Here is a 27,346-nt window from a genome sequence, read left to right as displayed (position 1 = left end):
TGCACAAATTTTGTGCACTGGTCCTCTAGTGTGTAATAAAATGTTTTTGGATAATTCGGTTTTTAAATTGTTGACAAAATTTTTCTTGATACAGCAGTTTTTAGCTAAGTCTTCTACTTCTGAATGATTGGAGAGAATGGCAATATCCATTTCCACCAAATATTGAAATGTTTAGATTGAGGGTGTTTTTCTTTTGTCGAAGTAAGCAGTGTGATGTCTTCTGCATCCAGGAGCCAGCTAAACATGGTCAGTGTGGTGAGACTTGGCAGCCGTAACATACATTGACTCAAAGACTTCACTGTGGTGGCCTGAGCTCTGATACATTCAGTGTAATACCTGGAAATGGTCAACTTTTGCAAGTTTGGCAAGTTGTCCAGTAGTTGAAAGAAATTTCTATATCCTTCCTCTGTAATCTTGTGATTCATTGAAAGGTTTAAGTCCTCAAGTTTCTGGAAACCTCCACTGATTGCTACTTTGGCTGTAAAAGCAAAATATTTATGAAATGGGAATCTTAAGATTTTTGTTTCAATAATAATAGACTAGATTATTTGAACCAATCTCCTCTCTCATCATCACTGGAAATAGAAAATGCCAATAAATAAATACATACATACGTACATACATATATTTACACGCACATATATACATATAAATGGATGGGAAACCTTTTTTCTGCCAAGGGCTATTTAGATATTTATAACATCACTCATGGACCAATAATTATCAACTTAAAAATTATTCTGCTGTATTTGGTCACACATTTAATTAACTCTCCCTTAATGCCTTGGAAGGGCCAGTCCAAATGATTTCATGGGCCTTATATAGCTCACAGACCAGACATTCCCCATCCCTTCTCTAAAATCAATAAAACATACAAAATTTGCCCTAGCTGGTTTGGCTTAGTGGATAGAGCATCGGCCTGTGAACTGAAAGGTCGGTCCCAGGTTTGATTCTGATCAAGGACACATGCCTGGGTTGTGGGCTGGATCCCCAGTGGGGGGACTTGCGGGAGCAGGCCAACTCATGACTCTCTCTTATCATGGATGTTTCTCTCTCTCCCTCTTCCTTCCTCTCTGAAATCATTTTATATATATTACGATGATTTTGTTTAAAATATATTTCTTAAACAGAAGTATTTAAAAATTTAAAAAAAAAATTATTTTTAAAGAACAGACTTGAGAGCTTTGTATAGTCTCAAATTGGAGGGCATCTTTTACTTCCATATCTGACCAGGACATTAGAGGGAATGATAAGATAGAGATAATGAAGTGGGTTGAACATTTTTAGAGAGAGAGAAGTCTATAGACATTAAAAAAATTTTTTTTTTAATTGATTTCAGAGAAGGGAGAGCTAGAAACATCAATGCTGAGAGAGAATCATTGGTTGGCCATCTCCTGCATGCCCCTCAACTGGGGTTTGTGCCTGCAATTGGGGCATGTGCCTTGACCAGGAATCCAACCATGATCTCCTTGTTCGTAGGTTGATGCTCAAAGCATTGAGCCACGCCGGCCAGGCAGCTGTATAGACAACGTAGCAGAAAATTTGACTAATGTCACTGGCTTTCATTCAAGCCAAAATGTTTTTTAAATCCTCACCTGAAGACATGTTTATTGATTTGAGAGAAAAACAGAGGGAGGGAAAGATGGGTTGCTTCCCATGCTCGTCCTGACTTGAGGATTGAAGCTGCAACATAGATATGTATCTTGACTGGAAACTGAACCCACAATCTTTCTGGTTTACAGGATAATGCTCCAACCAACTGAGCCACCCATCTAGGGCAAGGTTGAAACATTTTATCAGAGGGTAACTCACCAATTTCCATTACACTGTCATCATTTAAAGTCTTGAAAAATGAAAGAACTCGGAGACATCGAAGATGCTGACACTGCTGGATGATCAGTTTGGCCACCTGATGAATCCCATCCCCAGTAGGAAGGATCAATTCTTCCAGATTGCTAAGAGAACCTAATGTGTAGGCTATCAGAAGACAAACAAATCAACAGCTTTTTCATGGTCTCTAGCCTCAAAATCATGCACAGTCCAGGAGGCCCCATATATCATAGAGCAGCATTTTTCAACCGCTGTTCCGCGGCACACAGATGTTGCCTGGTGTGCCGTATGTGCAGACAAGACAAGAATTTTATAATTTTTCACTATTTTGTTTACTTAATATTTCATAATAAAGTAATTATAAAATACTTTCTTTGTGTTTATTTGATTCCTATTCAAGAGAATTACTTTATATATAGTCAATATAGGCACAGAGTTAAATTTTTTAACATTTTCCAATGGTGGTGTGCCTCGTGATTTTTTTTCATGAAACAAGTGTGCCTTTGCCCAAAAAAGGTTGAAAAACACTGTCATAGAGACTGTTCCTCTTCCTCTCCAAAGACGAGAGAAAGGGGTCAGTCTACACCTTGATCTTTTTTTTAATATATTTTTTATTTCAGATGAGGAAGAGGGAGAGGAGAGAGAGAGAGAAACATCAATGAGAAGGAATCATTGATCAGCTCCCTCCGACATGACCTCTACTATGGATCGAGCCCGCAATACAAGCATGTGCCCTTGACCAGAATCGAACCTGGGACCCTTCAATCCACAGGCTAATGCTCTATCCACTGAGCCAAACCAGCTAGGGCCACCTTCGTCTTCATTGCTACTTCCAGACAACCATTTTTTCACCCTCCCCAGTCTTTCCTGCATTGAAGTGCACAATACCTAACATATCCCTTCCCTCTTTTAGACTGAAGCTGCTTCTGGCATCCTGGATAACTCTCCTAGCTCCTGAAGGCCTTCGGCCCCACTTCCTTTCAATCCCACTTCCTGCTATTATCTCAGTGATGTTTCCCTCTGCCTCACAGCACTAAATCTCAATCCACCACTCTCTTTCCTTTTCACTTGAATTCCATCCTTAACATTGTACAGTAGATTACTTGATCCCTAAAAAGTTCTTTACTTCTGAGGCATCACACCTGGAGATGTTTTGGATACTTTCTACCTTAAAACAATGTCCTAGGCCCCAGTCAGATGGCTCAGTTGGTTGGAGTGTTGTCCCGTACACTGAAAGGTTGGGAGTTTGATTCCCGGTCAGGGCCCATACCCAGGTTGCAGGTTTGATCCTCCGTTGGGGTATGTACAGGAGGCAACCAATTGATGTTTCTCACATTGATGTTTCTCTACCTCTCTCTAAAATCAACGAAAAGCATATCCTCCTCAGGTGAGGATTTAAAAAAAAAAAAAAAAAAAACAATGTTCCAACCTTTTGCTTTCTCTATCCCAGTTCTTAAGCCATTTCTATAAGAACTTGCGTTCCTTTTGGGGAAGCCAATATTTAAAAACTCTAGATCTGGGCATCTGTTGTACTCATTGCTATTAAGGTATTTTCTAGTGTCTCGGTTGACTGAACTTAGAAATATAAATGTGTGTTTGTGTATAGAAATATTTTGTGAATAGATTAAAACTATGAGTTCAACCCAGGCGGTGCGGCTCAGTGGTTGAGTGTGGACTTATGAACCAGGAGGTCACTGGTTCAATTCCCAATCAGGGCACATGCTCAAGTTGCAGGCTCAATCCCCAGTGTGGGGCGTGCAGGAGACAGGTGATCAATGATTCTCTCCCATCGATGTTTCTAGCTCTCCCTCTCACTTCCTCTCTCTCTAAAATCAATAAAAACACTTTAAAAAAAAAAGCCATGAGTTCACGTCAATATTTCCAATTCTAATTTAATACCGTAAAGTTCTTTCTAACCTACCCTTTCAATATTTATAAATTCCTTCTCAGTGAGGAAACTTGGCTCTCATTATACTCAGCATATTTGTTTAATCAACCTGTTGTATATACCAGGCACTTTCTTGACCCCTGGTCCTTCCTCTGCCCAATTCAGCCCTCCTGCTCTTCCCCTACCCACACAGCTGCCTCCAAAGGGAGAAAAGAGGAGGACGAGATCCAAGTGATCCTTAAGCATGCTAAAGTTTGCTAGTTTAAAAGGGACTAACTGTTCAACACTCCATATCTCTATTGACCCAACTTATATTTTCCTGAGTTAAAAATGAGACATGATCCCCAAACAGAGTTGCTTATGCTAAGTTTCTTGTCACCAAACCAAGACTTCGACTTCCAGCTCTCCCAGAAATGGAATCTTAAACCAGGTAATCAGGAATCATCTGAACAGCGCTAGTTAGGTTATCAGCCTTTAAAACTCTGCCATCCCCTAAAGGAAATTATCCTTGCATTCACCAACCAACTTTTTTACCCGATATAACTTCCTTGTTGCTGCTCCCTTCTACCTATAAGTCATTCTGTGTCGCTGCTCCTCCGAGCTCCTTTCTGTCTGCTAAACAGGATGTTCCCCAATTCAAATCAATTTTTACTTAAGTGAACTTAAAATTGTTAATATGCCTCAGTTTATGTTTTTTTCCAATCAGCATACATTACTTTTGTAATCATAAAAAAAATGAAAAAATACTTACGCTCTTTTTATTGCTAATCATTTTATTAAGTCTGGGTTTTCACATATGAGTTTTCTGAACCTTAAAAGACAGTTTTATCTATATCCCAGAAACTTAAAACAACACAGACTTAACATCTTTGGAACGGGTACCTGCCAATGAAATTGCATAGTGGTATAATGACCCATAAGGCATTCTGAGAATAATCAAGGCATGTGAGGGTAAAAGTTGAGCAGCCCTGTCCCTTCTAATTAGCTAGGATAGTTGATACATATCGTGATTTGTTGTAGCTAATGCAAAATAGATGGAAGGATTTGAGGGGGAAGAGACTAAAGAATAAAAGGTACTGTTTTGTACACATACCAAATTTTTCAGATGTCTCCTTATCTGGAAATTCCTGTAGATTAAGATTTAATATCTTCAGAGAAATAAAATTCGGCAGAATGGTGACTATAAAAGGAAAATAAAAATCTAGTTATATTAATTATAACTCACATACCAAAAAGTAATGTGATTAAAAATATTTTTAAAGCAATAGAAAATAATACAGTAATTCAGATAGAATTAATTAGTATGACTAAATAGGTAATATTTAGTCAGGAAATAATTCTTTGTGCAGGAAATAATTCTGATAACTAGAAATATTTAAACTTTTAGAAACACAACTTATTTGATAACTCAATTAAGATCATATATATATATATATTACATCAATTTGGCATCAATTGCATATTTAAAATGTGCCTATTTTTAAAAAGTGCCTTAAACCAAAATTTTAAAATTGTAGCCTCTTACCAAATGGGATGGGTTTTAAAAATGCTCCAGAAAATTTAATTTCTTTCAGTTTCTTGCAGGAAGCGAGTACAGTCATGAGAGACTCAAAATCCGAAAAGAAATTACATTGCAGATGGAAAACATTAAGGTTTGGAGAATTCTCAATTAATTTAACTGTAAAATATCAAGGATTTAAGAAATTAGGGAAGATTGCAAATTTCTATCAGGATTAGCCACATAATTTGTTATTGTGGTTCAACAATCTTGAATTAAAACAAAGCACCATGATGTAATGATCCACAAGTCAAGCCACTTCGGCTTAGGTTCAGGATCTGCAATGACCTAGTAAGCTATGTGAACTTGAACTGAGCCTCTTCAGGGATCAATTTTCTGTAAAAGAAGGGCATTGACTCAGGAAAGTCACCTTCAGTTTTAACTCTTAATGCTCCTAAGTGCGCACATGACATTTACACAATAGGAATACTATACAAAGAAACAAGCAATGACAACTCTGAAACAAAAATCTAAATTTGATGCAAAAATTGCTAACAGAGTTAAGAAAATAACTTCTTCCAGTTCAGTGAATTCTTTTGCATGTCAGTTCCATAGAATTTTACATTTTCTCAGTCCTTAGTGTTCAGCCTGTACTGAACTAAGGAACTGATGATGCCTAAGTCCATTAACCGTGAACATAGGCTGGTGGGAAAAACGGGGAAATGCTTCCAATTGCTACCCATCAGCATATTTCCTTCTACCTAATTTGGCAGGTATCTGTAACTTTAAAACAAAATAAAATAACTCTACAAATTATTTTGGAGAGACAGTATTTCCGTGGTTAAAGCTCAGCCTTGGTAGTAGTTAGAATTCCTGTGTTTGAATCACAGGCGACCATTTCCTTAGTTGGGGTGACCTTGAGCAATTACCTCTTTATACCTCAATTTCCCAGTTGTAAAATGAGAATAACAGTATCTTACCTCTTGAATGGATATGAAGGTTAAGTGAGCTAAAACCTGTAAAGTGCTTGTAGTAATTTCCTAGCATGTATTGTAGTAAGGACTCAATAATTACCAATACCTCTTTGCTCTCTTAATGAGAATGTGCTATTCTCCCAATTTACCATGGATACAGGCTTTACCCACAGGCCCACAGCAGCTTTTACTCTTAAATGAATCATTGGCCAAGTAGTTCTACCAAGTGATGTAAAAACAATGTGCCATCCTTACCTATATTGGAAGGACCTTTCTCAGTGGAAATTTTGATCAATAATTTCTCCATATGGTGGAGATTTACGAATTCTTCAGGAATAACTGGAAAAACATTTTTTTCATTCATGTCCACTGACAATTCTTTCAGACATGGGAACTTGTCCAAATTAGGAAAGAGTTGATCTAGAAAGCAACACAGTTTCCTGTTATTTATGTAAAGAGTTCCAGAGTGGCAAATTTGAAACTCATTTTGATTCATCACACTGTTTTCACATGAAAACTTTTCCCACTCCCTTGCTAATGGGAGTGGGGTCCTTGCCATACGCCAAGAAACGGAATTTTCTGAGACTCGCAAAGGAGGAATTATATCCCTGAGTTTCCGAAGCCCCATTTCACGAATAGAAGTGTAGCTGGGGTTTCAGCAGGGCTAAAAGCAGAGCCAGTATCCGAAACTATAGTTCAATGTTGCAGCTGGGTCAAATACAGCCATTAGGCCAGCTGCAGTCCAGTAGTTCATTAGTCCATTGTGTGGGGGGGTCTGTGGGCCACTTAGGAGAATGCCAGGAAGCCAAGTGTGAGCCAAGTGTGCCAAGAGGAACCAAGACAGTGAACTCCTTTATTCAGGGGGTTAAATATCCCAAATTTCCAAGCACTTACAGTGGCCACACCCATTCTGGCCAACCATCTCTCTCCCCAGGTGTGACTGACAGACTTTCCCTCTGTCATCCCAACTTTACTGGGCATGCGTCTATCTTCCTTTATTGGATCTCTCCCCCGTGTTTTTTAGGAAACATGCCTATAATGTCTGGTCTTCTCTGCTTCTTTCCAATTTTTTATAACTAGCTAATTATAGTGGTATCAATACCATAAAACATTCTTTTCTAGAAAGTATATATATATGAAGATACTGCTTTATGCAGCACTTATTGACTACTTACTGTGTGGGAAGACTTGTGCTACTGTCCGGATTCACAAAAATAAGACCTTGTCTCAACAAATACAATTGGATATCTACATGCAAAAGAATGAAGTTGGACTCTCTACTTCTGGCTCCATATACAAAATTAACTCAAAGTGGATCAACAACCTAAATATAAAAACTAAACTATACAACTCTTAGAAGGAAACTGGATTCTTAGATATGCTAGTAAAAGCACTAGCAATTGGACTGAATCAAATTTAAAATGGTGCATCGAAGGACATCATTGAGACATTGAAAAGACAACCTCTACAGTATAAGAAAATATTTTCAAACCATACGCCCAATAAGGATTTAATATCAGAATATACAAAGAACTACAACTCAGAATTAAAGGGCAATAAAATTGAAAAATGGGCAAAGGACTTACTAGACATGTCTTCTCAAAAAAGACATAAGCAGCCAAAATAGATTTGGCTCAGTGGATAGAGCATTGGCCTGCAGACTGAAAGGTCCCAGGTTCAATTCCGGTCAAGGGCATGTACCTTGGTTGCAGGCACATCCCCAGTAGGAGGTGTGCAAGAGGCAGCTGATTGATGATTCTCTCATTGATGTTTCTAACTCTCTATCCCTCTCTCTTCTGTTCTGTAAAAAAATCAATAAAATATATTTGGGGAAAAAAAGAAAAAAAGACACAAGCAACCAATAAATAAGCACATGAAAATATGCACAAACCATTAGTCATTAGGGAAATGAAAATCAAATCCACAATGAAATACTTCTTCACACCTACTAGGATGCCTTTATAAAAATTAAAAAAATGTTTTGATGAGGATGTGGAGAAATTGGGGCTACCCCCAAATACACTGCTCCTCCATACATTGCTCATGGAAATACAAAATGGTGCAGCCATGTCTGGCCAATGTGGCTCAGTGGTTGAGTGTCAACCTATAAACCAGGAAGTCACGTTTGATTCCTGGTCGGGGCACATACCCAGATTGCAGGTCAATCCCTGGTAGGGAGCATGCAAGAGGCAGCTGATCAATGATTCTCATCATTGATGTTTCTATCTCTCCTCTCACTTCCTCTCTGAAATTAATAAAAATATATTTAAAAAAATAAAATGGTGCAACCACTCGGGAAAATTAAGAAATTTGGAGATTTTTCAAAAATTAAGGAAAATTACTATTTGTCTTAGCTGGTTTGGGTCAGTTAGAGCATCGGTCCATGACTAAAGGGTCCCGGGTTCTGTTCAGGTGAAGGGAACGAACCTTAGTTGCAGGCTCAATCTCCAGCCCTGATCAGGGTGTATGCAGGAGGCAACCAGTTAATGTGTCTCTCTCACGTTGACATTTCTCTCTGTTTCACCATCCCACTCTGTAAAAATCAATGAAAAAAATAATCTGTTATGAGGATTAACAAACAAAAAAAATTACTATAGTTAATATGATGCAGCAATTCCATTTCTGAGTTTATATCTGAAAGAATTGAAAGCAGGGTCTCAGATATATGTACACCCATATTCATAGCAACGTGACTTACAATAGCCAGAAGAAATAACATAAAACAAAGCAGACCTAGACATTGGTTTTTGTTGAAAAACCAAAGCCACAAGAACAAAAAGTAGAAAATGGAAAAAAAATTAAATATTATTTACATAAGTACCTAGGAATAAATTTAATGAAAGAAATAGGAAGCCTACATGGAAAACTTGCAAACATTACTAAAAGCATGTGAAAGGAAACATAAGTGGGAGATATTATTTCCCATTTATTTTCCAGACAGTACAGTGTAAGCCCTTCCTTCCATTTGGCAGATAGGGTAAGGGTAATCCTCAAGCATCATCTTTACATACAGATCATTATTTTACTAGTAATTTGTGTCTGCTTATTTACTTAATATTTTTATCTGAGTTGTATGAAATATTTAATTTTCATTAATTTTTTATCTGAGCTGTTTGAAAAACATTCTGTTTAGAAGCCTTTCACTATTTCATACTACTGACAAAAATAAATTATTTATTTTATATCTATTCTATCAGCAAGCATTTATGGTCTCATGCTTTCACAAGTTTTATCCACCTAAAACCAAGAGTAAGCAAATAAAATTACTATCAGAATAGCCAGCTAAAATATATTCAGATACACACACACACACACACACACACACACACACACACCTGGTATGTGGGCTGTTTCTGAGACTTCAAGGGATTCCAAGGAAGGCAGATTGAGAAGCAATTCCTGTTTTACTGCATTCAGCTCAGATCTGTTTATGGAGCACTTGGTGAAAGAAGCCTTATATTGCTCAAGAGCTGGGCAAAGGCTTTCAATAAAGCCCTTGCTTCCCTTTAAGTGAAGTTCAATGCGTTGTGAAGCTGAGAAAATTGTCATTAGAATCCTGAGCATCTCTTGGTCCACACCATCCATATCAGTCACGTGGACTTCCAAAAGGGGAATCTTGTGCTGCTTTGGAGAAAGTTTCCAATAGCCGGAGCTGATGTCTGGTGGTGCTTTGACCCTCATATTCAGGAATCTCTTTATGTTTTTCTGCTTTTCAGCTAAATCCCGTTCCCATTCCATCATATCCTCAAAGGCAGAAGCACAGTCCTGATGTATAGCTGGTGCCTGTGATTTGTCCCCATATGCCTCCAGAAATGAATTATCTGGTATAGGTGATACGATTTTCAAGTCTCCACTTATTGAGACTCGGATGCTCTTCAATAATAGCAGGCTTTCTGGATGGTCATAAAAATACTGTAACTTAAGCATATCCAAAGTCAGGGTTCTCCCTTGAAGGAATTGTAAAATAAATGGAGAACATGCTTCAATAGTGTTGCTTTGATAAGCAATTTTTATGGCAAGAGTCAGTAAATGTTTTGAAACCAGTGAAAAGTAATTTTCTGGAGATATTTGCCAGCATGATCTAAGGATGTGCACTGTCTTCAAAACTTCCGGATGGTGCTTCAGATTGTCTTTTTCAGATATATTCTCCAATGACTCTTGGTTGTCCAAAAGATGAAGCAAATGAGATACAATTTTTGGCCCTGCCTTTGTTGAAGGGTAGCAGGAGACGTACGTCAAAAAATTGTTACAGGGACTTACAGTCATCATGGGAGACTGGATTTGTTTCAAATAATAAAGTCCCAAGTCTTGATCTTCTTGCCTATCGGAATCCAGCAGTACCATCAGCCTCATCCCGGCGAGAAATTCTTGAAATGCAGGATCCAAAAACTGATAGACTGGTTTCAGTCTCTGGGCTGTGAATTTACTCATCAGGCACATGGTTAGATCTTCATCTTTGTCAACTCCTGCTTCTACAAGGTCATCATCACTAAACTCAAAGCAAGAAGAGAAAAACCCTTTCAAGGCCAGCGTACCACAGGAGGACACAGTTGCTTTGAGACGTTCAGCTGAAGTTTTGTGCTTTAAGGAAAGGCATTCCATATAGGACTTGAAAACAGCCACATAATCATAGGACCCGTCAAAGGGGTTTCGAAACCAATTAGCACAAATTGCTGCTACAAAAAGAGGAGTTTTCTGAATTCCTTGCAAATTTTCATTTAATTTGTAGTGAATTATAAACTTTCGCAGACGGGTCAAATCATGAGAAAAAAACTTCCGTAATATGTAGACAGTGTTATAGAAGGGAAACGCTTTGATCTCTAGAACCGTATGTAGGTATTGCCGGATGTCTCTGGTTCTGTTTGTGCGGACGGCAACCAATAAACAGGTCTTTGATGAATGGTTCTTTTGAATCAGTTTTTGTATGACTTGAGGGACTGAACACATTTCTTTGTAGTCATCCAAAAGGAATAACACCTGATTCTTTAATTGGTGCATGATGTTCCGTAGGCACGTCTCAGTAACAGATCCTTCTGTCTCTAGGAGTTGGTCACAAATGATGTTGGCCAGCCCTTGGTCCAGTCTGGTAGAGCTAAGGGAGAGATAGAAGACCAGCTGGAACCTGTTTAACAAGGGACAGCATCCTGATGCCCAAAGAAAAGCTATTTTCTTCAGGAGGACTGTCTTTCCACTACCAGCTTCACCCTCCACACACATGACAGAGTTCAAGTTGGCAAAGACATCAGACAACAGTACAGGCTTTTGCACAGGAGAGCTGATGTGTTTTGAAGCAAGGGACAGATCACAACTCAACAAGTGGTCTGTGGCCAGCTTGGAAGAGACCTCAAGCATACACATGTGGCGGAAACTGGCATCGATGTAGGCTTCTTTCAGCCTCTGGTTCAGGCTTTTTGCCTTCCAAAACCACTGGGATTCACTCTGGGCTGTCTCTGTGGAAGGAAAGAAAGAAGGCACAAATACAAATCCTTTCTCTTTTAAAATCCCCTTCATATAAATATATGTACACATATACAGGGAGTCCCAAAAAATGTATACACACACATTAACAGCTGATTTCTATTACATTTTGAAAATGAAATATATTTTAATAAATATTACCCTCATTATTTTGGGGGGCATCCTGTATATAATCCCATGAGCTATTTTAAAATCCTTACCTGGCATTAGAGAACTAACTGCTGCTGAATCTTCAAGATTGGTTTCACTTATGGTTTCCTTTAAAAATAAAATCCTCTATTAAATAAAAATGTATATAAGAGGGTGAGGTATCATGTTATAATTGTGGACCAAACATCACTGAAATACAACCCACCCTCAAATATTTATGCCTGTTGAAAAGAGGCATGCTATAAATATGGAGTAATACCTGATCTGCAAACCCCTTAAGTGTGTGCTCCTAAGTGGTACACATGGGTGAGTCAAGGAGAGATTACTGTCCAGGTAATCAGAATCATAGCATCTAGAGCAAGACAATCCTCCAAAAATCATTAGATATAGCTATTGACCTAAGTTATTAACATGTTTAATATTACATACCTGTGGTATAGGAAGGTTATGTTTCTTCCTTAAAAAGTAAGTCATTTTAATATCCCCAAGCTTTTTTCTTCAATTTTATTTTTTCAGCTAACAAATATTAACTTAAATCAAATGAACAGCCAGTTACTTTATATTTCTATGGGATGACAAACCTAATATACCTAACATACAGTCTCAAATAAGGTGTCTAGGTGTGTGTGTGTGTGAAATTGATGGTTTATATGCTAGAGAACTATGACCCATTTAAAGGGGTACACCTATAATTTGGATTTATGATTTTGTTGGTCATTTGCTTTTGTAAAAGAACTATCTTTCCAGCCCTGAGCATGGCCAAGTAGCAAGACAGACCTTATTTGTCTTCCAAGTGAAGATTGCCTGGATCTGAGCACCTCTGAGTCTAAAAGAGTCTGGGCCCCAAAGTAGAAGGGACTAACTCTACATTTAATGAAGCGAGGTATTATATCTTATTTATGTAGTATTCCCATCCACACCTAACACATCATAGATGCTTAATAGATATTTGTCAAATTTATTTATTTATTTGTTTAGGATAAATAATTCCTATCAAACACAGTTTTCAACCATGTGTTGCTAAAATAAACAAGATCATGGTGTTTGTTACCGTCAATTCAGAAAGCTCATCGTGGTTCTGCAGGTCTGGAGTCACTTTTACAGAGGCCTTCAGACTTTGGAGAAACGGACAGCTAAGCACAAAAGTTAAAAGTTATAAAATTAGTTGTAGGTAAGTAAGTCTTTGCATTAGGTTTTTTTAAATACTACTAGTTTTAGTTGGAAAATTTAATATAAAATTGACATTTCTAGTGGTTTGTTCTATCAGAGTCATTAGGCCCAATTAGCATATTACCTAATATATATGATTAAGAATCAGAATCAGCCGAAACCGGTTTGGCTCAGTAGATAGAGCGTCGGCCTGGGGACTGAAGGGTCCCGGGTTTGATTCCAGGCAAGGGCATGTACCTTGGTTGCGGACACATCTCCAGTAGGGGGCGTGCAAGAGGCAGCTGATCGATGATTCTCTCTCATTGATGTTTCTAACTCTCTATTCCTCTCTCTTCCTCTCTGTAAAAAAATCAATAAAATATATATATTAAAAAAAAAAAAAAAGAATCAAAATCAATAGCAACATTGGAAGCTATAGAAAAATGTAGCAATGCCTTTACAATTGAAATTAGGACAACTTCTAACCTAGAATTCTATACCCAGCTAAACTATGAAACAAATATGAGATTATATTCAGATATATGAATTATATACAAGCTAGAAATATGTATCACTTGGTCAATCTTTTCCAGGGAAATGGGGGAGTGCTCCACCAAATGAGTGGATAAAACAAAAAGATGACATTAGATCCAGGACACAGGAGCTACAATACAGGAGAAAGCCAACAGGAATCCCTAGGATCCCAGGAAGACTACAGGATAAGCAGTTCATGTTGGAGAGAAACTTCAAGAAAATGAAAATTATGGAATATCTTATAGCTCTGAATGACTAGAGAAGATTTAAACATTTGGGTAAATTTGATGATAAACTGGTGCTCAAGACATTTGGGGAAAAAAAACAAACCTAAGCAAATACTATAGTTAAAGAAAAGTATTGGTGAGAATATGGAAAATATATATAACTCTGTCATAAAAAAAAAAAAATGAAGTACTGCCGGGACCGGTTTGGCTCAGTGGATAGAGCGTCGGCCTGGGGACTGAAGGGTCCCGGGTTCGATTCCGGGCAGGGGCATGTACCTTGGTTGCAGGCACATCCCCAGTGGGGGGTGTGCAAGAGGCAGCTGGTCCATGATTCTCTCTCATCGATGTTTCTAACTCTCTCTCTCTTCCTCTCTGTGAAAAATCAATAAAATATATATTAAAAAAAAAAAAAAATGAAGTACTGATACATGCTACAACATGGATGAACCTCAATACATTATGCTAAGTGAAAGAAACCAGACACAAAAAGTCATATTGTATGTTTCCATTTATATAAAATATCCAGCCCTGACCGGTTTGGCTCAGTGGATGAAGCGTCAGCCTGCGGACTCAAGGGTCCCAGGTTTGATTCCGGTTAAGGGCATGTGCCTTGGTTGCGGGTACGTCACCAGTGGGGGGTGTATAGGAGGCAGCTGATCGATGTTTCTCTCTCATTGATATTCTAGCTCTCTCCCCTCTCCCTTCCTCTCTGTAGAAAATCAATAAAATATATTTTAAAAATAAACAAACAAATAAAATATCCATAATAAGTAAATCTGTAGAGACAGAACGTATATTGGTAGCTCTAAGGAGCTAGAGTAGGATGGTGTGGAAAGATAGGGAGTGATTACTTAATGGGTACAGTTTTCTTTTGGGGTAATTAAAATGGAATTAGAGGAAGTATTTGCACAACACTGTAAATGTACTAAATACTACTAGATTGTGCACTTTAAAGTGGTTAATGTATGAATTTCATTTTAGCCGAAACCGGTTTGGCTCAGTGGATAGAGCGTCGGTCTGCAGACTGAAGAGTCCCAGGTTTGATTCCGATCAAGGACATGTACATTGGTTGCGGGCACATTCCCAGTGGGGGGTATGCAGGAGGCAGCTGATGGATGTTTCTCTCTCATCAATGTTTCTAGCACTCTATCCCTCCCCTTCCTCTCTGTAATAAAATCAATAAAATATATATTTTTTAAAAACTAAACTAAAAATTAAACTACTAACGAGACAATTATTACTTTTTACAAAAGCTAAAACTTGTACAGAGAGGGAAAATAAAAATTTACAACAAGTTCAGTTCTGCATAGCATTTATGCAGTCATAAGTAAACATATAATGTAAAAATACTGATCTCACCAAAACTATGCTATAACTAAAATAAAGGAAATGCTAAATTGAAAGGGTGTCATGAGAACAAGGGGATAAGAGGTAAAGACTCATTCTTCAGAGCAGGAATCAGAGGGTTGAGCAAATATTTAATAAGAAAATGTGAAAAAAATGATTGTTTTAAAGTATATCCAAATTCACCGACACTAAGCATTCCACTCACTTAGGAAAATATTTGGAATGATCTCCTAATGGGTCATCACCTTCCACCCAGTTGTTCATACATCCTCCACAGGAAAAACACTGGACGGTATCCTCTATACCTAGATGTAAGGAAATTCAATCAATGTAACTGGCATGTGTATTTCTCAACTGACACAAGTAACTACTAGGCCTTTATTAGCAAAACCCTACTTGCATTTCCAATCAGATTTTGTGACAAAGTCACAAGTTGGGGCAATATTCTATACAGGACCAAATAGTCATGGATGCTGCTATGTACCATGTACTTCGATGAACACCCTTTCCCTGTCCCATCCTCCTATAGAGTAGGAGATATGCAAATCAGTGTGCGCATTAAAGCTCTATGAAGGAAAAAACTTTTGTCTGTTTTGTTCCCCAATGAATCTCGTGGACCTGAAGAGTGCCTAGCATTTATTAGGCACTCTATAAGCATTTTTTTCATGATTAAATCAGAGAGAATACAGATGGAGCTCATGGGGGGAAAATGTGAGCAAATTTTGCAGCCCTGTGTTCAAATACCTATTACCACATTATTGCCAGGTTTATTCCACTAGAAGTAGATCAAGTCTCCTTGTGAGACTATATTTCTTAGGAAGGAAACTAGCATTTGAATCTACCAAAGGATTGAAGTAGAAATGGAATATCTATCATCTTCCACTCTTAGACCTCTGTAGGCATGGCAAAGCTGGAGCAGAGGAGAACCTCCCTTTGTGTCTGCATGACAATATGAGGTCCTAGAGTTGGCAAGACTTTTAGAGGGTCAGATGATTAGGATTTGTGGGGAGAGATGGAGGTTCGACAGGAAGAGGATGAGGATACTGGACAGAGGGTATTTGAAGGAGGCTGGCAAGAGGAAGACAGAATAAAGAGTAGGAGCACTGCCTTTCCAAATGCTTAAGTTTGTGAGCCATTAAGATCATTCTGTACTATGGAATATTTTTATTAAAGTGACCAAACCTACAGCCCTTACCGGTTTGGCTCAGTGGATAGAGCATCGGCCTGTGGACTGAAGGGTCCCAGGTTCAATTCTGGTCAAGGTCATATACCTCGATTATGGGTGCATCCCCAGTAGGAGGTATGCAGGAGGCAGTTGATCAATGTTTCTCTCTCATCGATATTTTTAACTCTATCCCTCTCCCTTCCTCTCTGTAAAAAAAATCAATAAAATATATATTTTTTAAAATAAAAATAAAAATAAAGTGACCACCCTATTCCCCTACTCTGCACTGCTGTGTGATATTTGTGACATCCATTTGACCTCTCAGTAAAAGATCTGCATGGTCCTGTAACTCAATGTGTGTGTCTGGTCTGAAGAAGGTCAGCAAGGACAGAGGCAGGGCACAATAGCCTTTCTCTGATCATTACTGTACCTCAGGCAGTTAGCTGAAGGGAACCAGCCTACTATTAATAGTTGTGGATTACAGAGGGGAACTTCCTGATGACCAGAAGCTAAAGAGAATGCTATGCTGAGACCGGTTTGGCTCAATGGATAGAGCGTTGGCTTGGGGACTGAAGGGTCCCGGGTTCGATTCCGGTCAAAGGCATGTACCTTGGTTGCGGGCATATCCCCAGTAGGGGGTGTGCAAGAGGCAGCTGATCGATGACTCTCTCTCATCGATGTTTCTAACTCTTTCTCTCTCCCCCTTCCTCTCTGTACAAAATCAATAAAATATATTTAAAAATATATAAAAATAAAAATAAAAGAATAAATAAAGAGAATGCTATGACCCTAACCAGTTTGGCTCAGTAGCTAGAGCGTCCACCCGCAGACTAAAGGGTCCTGGGTTCAATTCCAGTCAAAGACACGTACATACCTCAGTCAATCAATTCCCCAGTCCTGATCCAGGCATATCTGAAAGGCAGCCAATCGATGTGTCTCTATTTCTCTCTTTCTCTCCCTCCCTCACTTTCACTCTCTCTAAAAATCAGGGAAAAAACATCCTCAGGTGAGGATTAACAACAACAAAAAGAATTGCTTGACTTTTCGCTTTTCTTATAGCTAGTCTGGCCATACTAAGTTCTGGTTAAAGGGGTAGAAGCAGAAGGGTCATGTGACAGTTTTATTGTGCTTTGCTGTCATGTGCTTCACAGATATTACATTTTTTGCAAATGGAAGACAATACCCTCCACCAGCAAATGGATTATGACTCCCATATTGTGATAGTTGCTTTATTGCAGTGGTCTGGAACTGAACCTGCAGTATCTCCAAGTCTACCTTTACTCATATATATATCTTTCATAAAAACAAAGTGGCATAAAAATAACTTTTGAAAAGTGGAGGATACATGTACTTGTATTCATTGTTAGTCGAGTTCTTAAGGTTTCAATTTGGAGCTTCTCTACCTAAGTTAGTCATAGAAAACTGGGAGCAGCTTTCTGACATAGCAAGGAAAAGGATATATAAGGAAAGATTAGAAGAGTGGATATTGTTGAGACTAGATAAATACAAATCCAGGGTCATTAAATGTATCTGGGCCTTGAATGCGCAGCAAGGCAAGAGGCAAACTACTGACTCACCTATGTAGAAAAGACCTGCTTTGGCCAGAGCAGCAGGAGCCCCAGGGAATGCATGGGGCCATTTCTTAAAAGAGTCCAGTCGTAGTTCTTCATTAGCAAAGATGCTGTCATTACAAAAAGCTGGAATAAAAGGCAAAGGGTCAGATCAGCAAGTTTTGATATTGCAAGTATCATGTTCAAGTTATCATTTCATATTTACAGACAAAATGATATGATGCTTGAAGTTTGCTTCAGCATAATTGGGGGAGGTTAAAAAGAAGAAAGTTTGCCAAAACCAGTTTGGCTCAGTGAATAGAGCATCGGCCTACAGACTGAAGGGTCCCAGGTTCGATTCCGGTCAAGGGCATGTACCTTGGTTGCGGGCATATCCCCAGTAGGGGGTGTGCAAGAGGCAGCTGATCAATGACTCTCATTGATGTTTCTAACTCTCTATCTCTCTCCCTTCCTCCCTGTACAAAAATGAATAAAATATATTTTTAAAAAATAAAAATTAAAAATAAATATTTTAACGTTTCTTTTCTTAAAAAAAAAAAAATGAGTGTTTACCTGATGCCATAGGTAAATCTCTCTTGACCCAGGAATTCACAAAATGTTCTCCCTGAAGAAAATGAAAAATTTGACTTTGACTTAGAGGATACAAATATCTATGAAATAAAGTTTCATTGGATTGAGTGGCAAGGTTGTTAGGGATCGTTTTCTAAATATTTGTTTCTATTAATGTTGGAATTTTTTATGCAGTGCTGCTACCTAACAGGAAGCCTTCTAGAGTGGCTGCTTCCAGACATCTAGCTCCAAAGCTGATTTACATGTGGATATCATAGATGTACTTTGCCTAATGAGGAAGTATGAAATATAGGAAGGAAACTAGATTGAGAAGGGCATTAGGTATTAAGCAACTGATCCTTCTCTGGTAACCGCACTTGATTTCTTTCTCAGGAAACACTTCTCCACGTTCAGGTCAAGTTCTCTCTGCAGGGTTCTCATCTTCTGAGTCATGTTAACCAATCAATTCCCCTTTTTGCTTAAGTCAATTTGGGTTGGAATTTCTATGACCTGCCATTAGGGAATTCTTATTAATAGTTATAGAGTAACTAGCTAGGAGACAGGAACTGAGGCCCTCTAAGGGTGATGGTGACATGGTCCCAAAAATCTCACACAGAGATTCAGATGGGACCGCCAAGGAAAGCTAGGGGAGGTGGCCTGAGTCAAAGAGGGAAAGACTATGAGAAAGACAAACCGACCAATCAAAAGACAGTCCTGGAAAAAAGGACTTTTAAGGGCTCTAGTCTAGCAAGAGAATGTGATTTTCTTCATTCTGCCAGATGAGAAGTAGGGGTAGGAAAGAAGGGAATAAGAAAGAAGTAAGAAGTAGAATTCATGACTCCCCCCCAAAAAAGGAAGCCCATGACTCTCCCCCAAAAAAACAAATAAAGAAAGCCCATCCTCTTCTAATTCAGATATTATTAGGTAATGAAAAGCCAACATGAGGGGGGGAAATGCTGTTATGAATTACCGTGACACCAACAAATCCCTTGTAGCTTTGAATATACTGGCCAATTTCCTCTGAGGATTTCTTACTTTGAAGAAATTCACATCTATAATTAATAAACATAATTAAAATTTACACCAATATTGTGATAGAGATGTTCTATATCTCTATTATTGTGGTGATGGTTATACAATAAACATTTGTTAAAACTTACTGAATTGTACACTTTAAAAACAGTGAATTTTTTCAACTTCAAATAAAACTGTCAAGAGACTTATACCAAAATGTAAGAGATTCATCATTATTCTCACATAATTATTCTTTACTTACATAAGTGACAATACAAATAATTTAAAATTAAGTCTTAAAATTATCTTTTCTCTTGAAACAAAATACATAATACAATCAAAGAGACTGATTTACAGTAATATATACATATATATTATATATGCTGGAGATTTTGTTAGTAGCTGGTATGGCTCAGTGGTTGAGCATCGATCTATGAACCAGGAGATCACAGTTCAATTCCCAGGTAGGGCACATGCCCAGGTTTATTGATTTCAGAAAGAAAGGGAAAGAGAAAGAAACATCAATGATGAGAGAGAATCACTGATCAGTGTCTCTTAATGTCCGCTACTGGAGAGCCAGTCTGCAACCTGGGCATGCGCCCTTGACCCTACAGTCCACAGTCCGATGCACTATCCACTAAGCAAACCATCTAGGGCTCTATATATTTTCAAACAAATCTGTATATGGGTTGAGTGGCTTTACACATTTTTTTAAGGGCTTACATTACACATATTATTTTGCATATTGCTTTTTTTCACTTACCATATCATAGATATCCTTCCTCTTTTGTAAGCATGACTGTATATGTGCAAAATTACTTATAAACATAGATAACTGCCCAGGTATTGTGTGGCCGATCTATGATACAACCAATAACCTCTTTGCATGTAGTAGCTATATGACAAATATTTGTTAAAGAAATAGAGTATGATGCCCTAGCTGGTTTGGGTCAGTGGATAGAGCATTGGCCTGTGGACTGAAAGATCCTGGGTTTGATTCCAGTCAAGGGCACATGCCTGAATTGCAGGGCTCGATCCCCAGTAGGGGGCGTACAGAAGGTGACCAATCAATGATTCTCTCTTATCAACAGTTTCTGTCTTTCCCTCTCTCTTCCTCACTGAAATTAATTAATTATATATAGAGAAATAGAGTATGAGCTTGATCACATCGCTAGATCCAAGTACTAGGTTATAGGAAATGGAAAAACAGGAAGTAGAAAAACATTAAGTAACTACAGAAACACATTCAGCCAAACCTAGAGTGTAGGAAATTTTACAGGACAGATTACATGGCTTCTATAAAGAATAAGTGACAAGAAAAGACGAAAGAAGGAAATCTATAAATTAAAAATATTAAGAGCCCTAACCAGTTTGGCTCAGAGGACAGAGCATTGGCCTCTGGACTGAAAGGTCCCAGGTTCAATTCCAGTCAAAGTAATATACCTTGGTTGTGGGCACATACCCAGTTGGAGGTGTGCAGGAGGCAGCTGATCAATGTTTCTCTACCGGTTTGGCTCAGTGGTAGAGCGTCGGTCTGCGGACTGAAAGGTCCCAGGTTCGATTCCTGTCAGGGGCATGTACATTGGTTGCGGGCACATCCCCACTGGGGGGTGTGCAGGAGGCATCTGGTCGATAGTTCTCTCTCATCGACATTTCTAGCTCTCTATCCCTCTCTCTTCCTCTCTGTAAAGAATCAATAAAATATATTAAAAGAATAACAACAAATGGCATTGTATGATGTATAAAATTGACTTTAATATAAACTGGCTGTTATTTCTGAAGAAAGGTGGGTGAAAGATCAATGGAATATGACTTGGCCATGTGTTAATAAATTCTTATTATACTAATAGAGGCCTGATGCACAAAATTCATGAAAAAGTAGGCCCTCGAGCCCCAGCTTCGTCCAGAAGGTCATCTGGATGGTCGTTCTGCTGTTTGGCCGTTTGGTTGATTTGTGTACTATACTTTATTATTATAGATGCTCTCCACCTTTGAAATTTTCTATAATAAAGGTTTTAAAAATTATAAAGGAAATGAATATGTATTTGCTAGATACAAAGTAATGTAGAGATAGATACTAGTAAGTATAGCATTAAAAATAATTAAAATATACTTTATTTTCTAAGGGAATTAAAGAGCATTGCAACAATCAAAATTCTGAGTTTTTAAAATAAAAATGTACATAAAACCATTTGTAATAGTCTTAAACATTGCTTTACTCTCCAGTTTCCTTTAAATGCCATTTTACATCATCCCTATATGAATTATTCTTATTTATCACTTAGGGTAGATCCTGACTCTTCTACTTGACAAAACATGTCTTCATATTTAGGATGACAAAGTAACATTTAAGAAATTATTTTTAAATTGTGTGATTCTTGCTTGAAGAAATTCTGGAACATTCCAGTTTTGAGTATGCTACTCTAGGAAGGTAATTCTTGTCTTTAGTTTTGTTTCAGATGAGAGAGATAGAGACAGAGACAGAGAGAGAAAGAGAGAGAGAGAGAGAGAGAGAGAGAGAGAGAGAGAGAGAGAGAGAGAGAGAGAGATCTACTTACTTGGGGAACCACTTGGCATGCTCCTTCCAAGGATCATCTCCTTCCTCCCAATTTCCTAAGCATCCACCACAGGAAAAACACTGCACAGTGTCCCGCTTCCCTGCACGTGAAGGAAAACATTTAGAATGCCCAGCAATGGCACCATGGGCAAGTCCCAGAAGGTCTGTTTCTGGGAGTTGCCTGCTGTGTATGTGAGGAAGACTTACTCCAACATCTCTGTGCACTCCCACTGCCATCTGGCTGAATCTCCATCCGCAGCCCCAGGGCCCTAAAAGACCATTTTCTAAGCCTAGGACCTCCCGTCAGCCATGGCCATACTGCACATACCCCTGTTTGACACCTGCCCACCAGGTGTTCCCAGGGCTGGTGTTTGCTGTTTGAGCTCTCAGCGCTGCAGTAGTGGGGAAACAAGGAAACCCCAGAACTCACCAACGGAGAGCGTGGTTAGAAAACCTCAGTTGTAGCTGTGCAATGAAATTTCTATGGAAATTTCTTTTTAAACTCTTTGAGCCTCAATGAACTCAACTGTGAAATGGGGGTAATTGGTGAGTTTGTTGGTTCTCAGTAAAGGATTGCTGTTTTTGTTATTACAATTCTCATTTACACCCATCACAACATTTACAGCATGTCTAGGTCAATTCAAACTGCAGTTTTCTTAAATGCAGTTTGCCCTATACATTCGAATTAGCCCTAAGATTAAAAACCAACCCAACAAACAGAAAGCCATTCCAATATTGCAGCAATTAAAAGATTCAAAGGAAGATCTTATAGGAACAGCAAAAGGAAAAGGGAGAAGACTGGGGTCCAGCTGATCTCATGATTTATTTTATTTTATTCATTTCTTGTTAATCTTCACCCAAGATATATTTTCCATTGATTTTTAGAGAGAGTGGAAGGAGGGAGGGAGGGAGGGAAAGAAGGAGTGAGGGAGGGAGGGGAAAAGAGAGAAACATCAATATAGGGGGGGTGGGGATTGAACCTGCAATCCCAGTATGTTCCCTTGACCAGGAATTGAACCTGAGATCCTTCAGTGTGTGGGCCGACACTCTAACCACTTAGCACACCAGCTAGGGCCCTCATGATTTATTTTAAGGACCTTAAGAATGTTGTCAATATTGTCTAAGGTCCAAATTTAAGGAAAAATAACTGCCTAATAATATACACATTTGACAAATTAATATGCGATATGAAACATAAAGCTCAAGTAAATTATTGAAGTTGAATCTTAATAAACTAGACCTTATACCTAACACATTTAACAAGTGAGGAAAGGTTCACAAAATACTGCAACTGAAATATGGAACCTAAACTTAAAACTCCAGAGAAATGCTTCAGAAAATGATTTCAAATTACCTGTAAAGACAAAGCCAGCAGCTGATAGCTCCCGTGGGGATGTCCCATGGGCATAAAAAGGCCAATCTTGGAAGGTTTCAAGTCTGGCCTTCTCTTCTTGGTACTTTGCTTTGCCTCCTCTCACCCCGCTCTCTGGATTCTTAACTCTTATGTCATACTTAGCAATGTTGCCAACGTCTGTGCCCAAAAGGAACTCACAGTGCGGGCTGAACTCCTTATGGTCTTCTATGGGGAGTCTCTTGAGGGCATTACAAAACAGGACTAAGCTACAGCAGAAGCACTGCACCCCCGATTTGATGCCGGTGAAATAAAACCCAGCCGCTGCCATCTCCTGCGGCGTCCACGAGCTGAAGGAGTCATAGGTCACAAAAGTCTTTAGCCTTTTTGCCTCACTGCGCATTTCTGAGTTAAAGCCTTTCTGCATTTTTGCTCGATCTTCCTGCTCCTCTGTTTCCATTTTCTTTACAAACTGAACTGGGTCGAAGCCTAGAAGAGCAGCCACCGGAGCGAGGGAAGTTACATCATGCTGGGAAACCCTCTGGTCAGCGGCCTTCTCCTGCAAGGCCATTTTCTGAGAAGGGAAAGAAGAGCAGGTTACCAGACATTTCCACTTGTTTGAGTAGTCCTGAGATTTTCTTCAACCCTTTTATCCTTACTGTTTCATTTCTTCTGAATAGTACTGATCTGTGCATCATTCAGCCCGAAGGGGAGGGAAGAGGCTAGTAGGTCAACGATGGCCCCTCTCACTCATCCTGTCCACCCAGCAGTAAGGTCACCTGTTCAGCCCAAGTGGTTGGAGGCCCTCCTATCACAGCATCAATCATCACTTACATCAAAGGCATAAAATAGGGGACTCCTAGTGTAGTCACACAAATCCAAAGATGATCGCTTGCATCCCCAACACTTCAGGAGCCTCAGGAGTATTCCATGTACCCCCGTAGGTGGAATTGGGTGTTTTATGTGCCCCCTGCCTTTACCCAGCTAAGCAGATTTGCAATTTGCCCGTCTACCCACATTTCTGCAATAGTGGCAGCAAACAGAAGGTCTTGATGAAGGCCAAGCGTGCCCTTCATTTCGAAGTAACTAAAGCAAGGAAAAGCACTCAGTGGTCAGTAATGAGTTAAATCTGCTCCAGCAGTTTTCCGAGTAGCTCTCTATAGCAGTCCCCAGGGTTACTTTGCTTTTTGATTGATTAGTTCCTTTATTTCAAATTCTCTTGCTGCCTCTCCCTGTAGAGCCTCTTTAGTGGGTATCTATCATTCCAAACAGATGAAATATTAATACTTGCCCACCTCTCCTTTGGCCTCATGTTTCTTCCCTTCACAGAAGAAACCAGCCAAAGCTTTGGTCTTGGCAGGCTAAGGCTCTTTCTTAGTTACTTTCATTTTTGCCAAAGCAACCAAAACCAGCTGAGGTACAGCATTCTCAGCTGACTTCCCCTCTATCTGAATTTCTGTTTTAATTCACTCAGCTATTTCCTCTGGCTCTGGATTGATCACATTTACATTCCATTGCTGTGCTTTTCCTCCCATCAACAGTCATAGAACTTGAATGCATTCAAACTAGGGGTTCCTCGGCAGCCAGCCTGCCATCAGTGGTTATAAATCTTTTTTTAAAAATATATTTTTATTGATTTCAGAAAGGATGGGAGAGGGGGAAATAGAAACATCAATGATGAGAGATAATCATTGATTGGCTGCCTCCTGCAGGCCCCCCACTGGGGATCGAGCCCACAACCTGGGCATGTGCTCTTGAATGGAATCGAACCCAGGACCCTTCAGTCCCTAGGCCAATGCTTTATCTATTGAGCCAAACCAGCAAGGGCAGTGATTGTAAACCTTCCACCCACTTTTCATTCTTCTTTCTGCCAAACAAAGCCTTAGTCGTTATTTATATTATAAAGCCAAAGACTGTTTCAATGATCCCATTCACAGTGCTATCTTTAACATTTACACTGGTTTGGGTACTTAAAAAAAAACCTCACTGGACTCTGCATAGTATACTTACATAAGACTTTAATACAGGTAAAGGATAAGATACAAAAATAAAAATAAAAAACGGGCAAATATCAGAGAGGGCTCAGATCCCAGGTCCAGTTCCTGGAGGCCTAAGCTGCACAGGCTGTGCTGCATTTCAGGGAATGGACAACCTAGGTGTGTGCAAGATACCTTGGTCTCAGGAAACTACAATCTCTTCCAAGGAGGGGTCTTTTATACTCTTCTGGTCACATGGCCAAAACTAGGCTACTTGACCAGCCTCAAAAACAGAAAACCTGGTATAGGATTGGGTGCCGCCGGTCTGTCTCAGACCCCAGCACAGGACCACAGTAATCACTAGTTAGTACATTCCGTGCAGATTTGGCCAAGAGATAGCATCGGGGCTTCAGGCCTCCCCAGAGACAAATAAACACGGGTTTCGACAGAACAGCTAGGATCAATTTTAGGTTCAGGGTCCATTGTGCTCATCAGGAGGCCATTTCTGGGGATGAAAGATCTCCAAGACCCCCTCCAGATGTCACGTCCTTTGACTACAAGAGCAAAGAGTACCAGCTGAGGCACCTATGTCCCGGATCCAGGCTTTAAACCCGTCTGGGTGCCTGTCCTCTAGAGAAACATCCAGAGAAACAGAAATAAGAGAAATAAGAGGTCCATCACTTCAGTTGTGGGAGAAAAGCACCTTTGCCAGAAATGGTAACCTACTTACCAAGAGGTATAGCCAGAGTCCCTGTCCAGTGGAAGGAGAATGGGCAGCCGGAGTACAAATGCTGTGTTGGTCCTTTAATGGAAAGCAATGAGAAAGTATTTGAGGAACTGAAACTCAAAACAAATTGCAGTCCACTGAGAAATTACCCGGAAATGCTCTAAGTATGAAGTCAAAAGGGCCAGTCAGGTCCCAGAAGGAATGACAACACCTACCAAGTCCCCACAACAGGAAGTGTTTTATTCTAAACAGTTAAGATTGGTTAGTGCTCAGAGTGCTAGAATAAGCTTTATTTCTTGGCTGGTGACAGTTTCTTTCTCGTTTATTTTTGGATTTTCTCTTTTATCCTTGGGCTTATAAAATTCCAAAATGCTGTAGATAGATTTGGGTGTTTCTACAATCATTGTTCTGGACACTCAATGGGCCCTTTCCCCCTGAACACAGGGGTGGCCCCTCAGCCCTAAGACATCAGTGGTTCTAAAACTTGTGCCCGTTTTCTATAATTTTCTTTGATGATTTCCTACTGTCTGCTCATCTCTTTTCACTCTTTCTGGTATCCCCACGATTTAGGTGGGGATTTAATTGATCACTCAAGTTCTTCCCCCACTTCCTCCCCATATTCTTAGTGCTTTTGCTCTATTTTCTGGGAAATTTTCTCTCCAGTATCTTCCAATTCTCCTACAGTAATTATTAATTCAGCAATTATAGTTTTAATTTCCCACAGCTCTTTCTTGTTCTCTATTTTCATGAAATATTATTTCTAACCAACACCACGTTTATGACTCTCCTACGATACTGTCTGATAATAAAACTAAAGTGAATGAGGAGTTTGCTGTCCTGGTTCAAGGGAAAAACAGCCCAGGATTGGGGAGGGGGTGGCTCACAAGCAGTGGAACACTGTTCCCCAGGGATTCAGGGCAAGAGCGAGTTTTATGGAGAAGAGGCAACAGGAAACAGGGCAGGGTTGGCTAGGAGAGCGGGGGTTTCCTGAGGACCACAGTCAGTTTTCCTAGGGGAAGGTAGACTAGCTAAAGCTGAGTTGGAGGCTTGTGATTGGTGGATGTTAAGTTTCCCTAACGGGTGTGTCTCATAAGTGCAGGCTAATTGAGGTTTAGATTTGTGAGTTGGGCCAGGCCACTGGGGTAGCCTCCATTTTGTAGGTCCTGATAAACTAACTTTATCAATACTAAGGTTTAGTTCATCTGTCTCCTAAACTATGTTTTCTCCAAGGCTATTACCATTTACCTTTGTGTTTATTTTTAACATTTCCAGCCATCCTCAAATGCACACTGATACTCGGTTTGCAATTTATGTTTAAGAAGTAGGCCGTTGAAAAGCTGATTGGTCAGAATTATGGTTAA

At 39.3% G+C, this 27,346-nt stretch overlaps 1 protein-coding gene across 3 annotated transcripts; it reads right to left on the bottom strand.

The window, feature by feature from the left end:
• On the bottom strand, positions 1-27,346 carry LOC118703864 (NLR family apoptosis inhibitory protein). 3 transcript variants are annotated; one of them, XM_045571549.1, is made up of 15 exons: positions 25,989-27,346; positions 23,286-23,856; positions 21,933-22,032; positions 19,331-19,412; positions 18,364-18,415; positions 17,818-17,937; positions 15,281-15,380; positions 12,870-12,951; positions 11,869-11,926; positions 9,526-11,640; positions 6,446-6,610; positions 5,244-5,396; positions 4,812-4,898; positions 1,813-1,977; positions 1-478 (listed from the first exon to the last, which is right to left on the bottom strand). In XM_045571549.1, exons 2-15 carry the CDS (start codon positions 23,851-23,853, stop codon positions 114-116), a joined length of 4,212 nt encoding a protein of 1,403 aa, XP_045427505.1. In that variant the 5' UTR covers positions 23,854-23,856; positions 25,989-27,346; the 3' UTR covers positions 1-113. The 3 variants fall into 3 exon arrangements, with proteins under 3 accessions (XP_045427505.1, XP_045427504.1, XP_036267054.2); XM_045571548.1 differs by lacking the exon at positions 25,989-27,346 and adding an exon at positions 23,942-24,261; XM_036411161.2 differs by lacking the exon at positions 25,989-27,346 and adding an exon at positions 24,117-24,261.

The sequence above is a fragment of the Pipistrellus kuhlii genome, unplaced genomic scaffold (genome assembly GCF_014108245.1).
Source record: "Pipistrellus kuhlii isolate mPipKuh1 unplaced genomic scaffold, mPipKuh1.p scaffold_m20_p_4, whole genome shotgun sequence".
Taxonomy (NCBI): Eukaryota; Metazoa; Chordata; class Mammalia; order Chiroptera; family Vespertilionidae; genus Pipistrellus; species Pipistrellus kuhlii.
The sequence above is the reverse complement of the archived record's forward strand: the minus strand, read 5'-3'. Positions and strand labels throughout refer to the sequence as shown.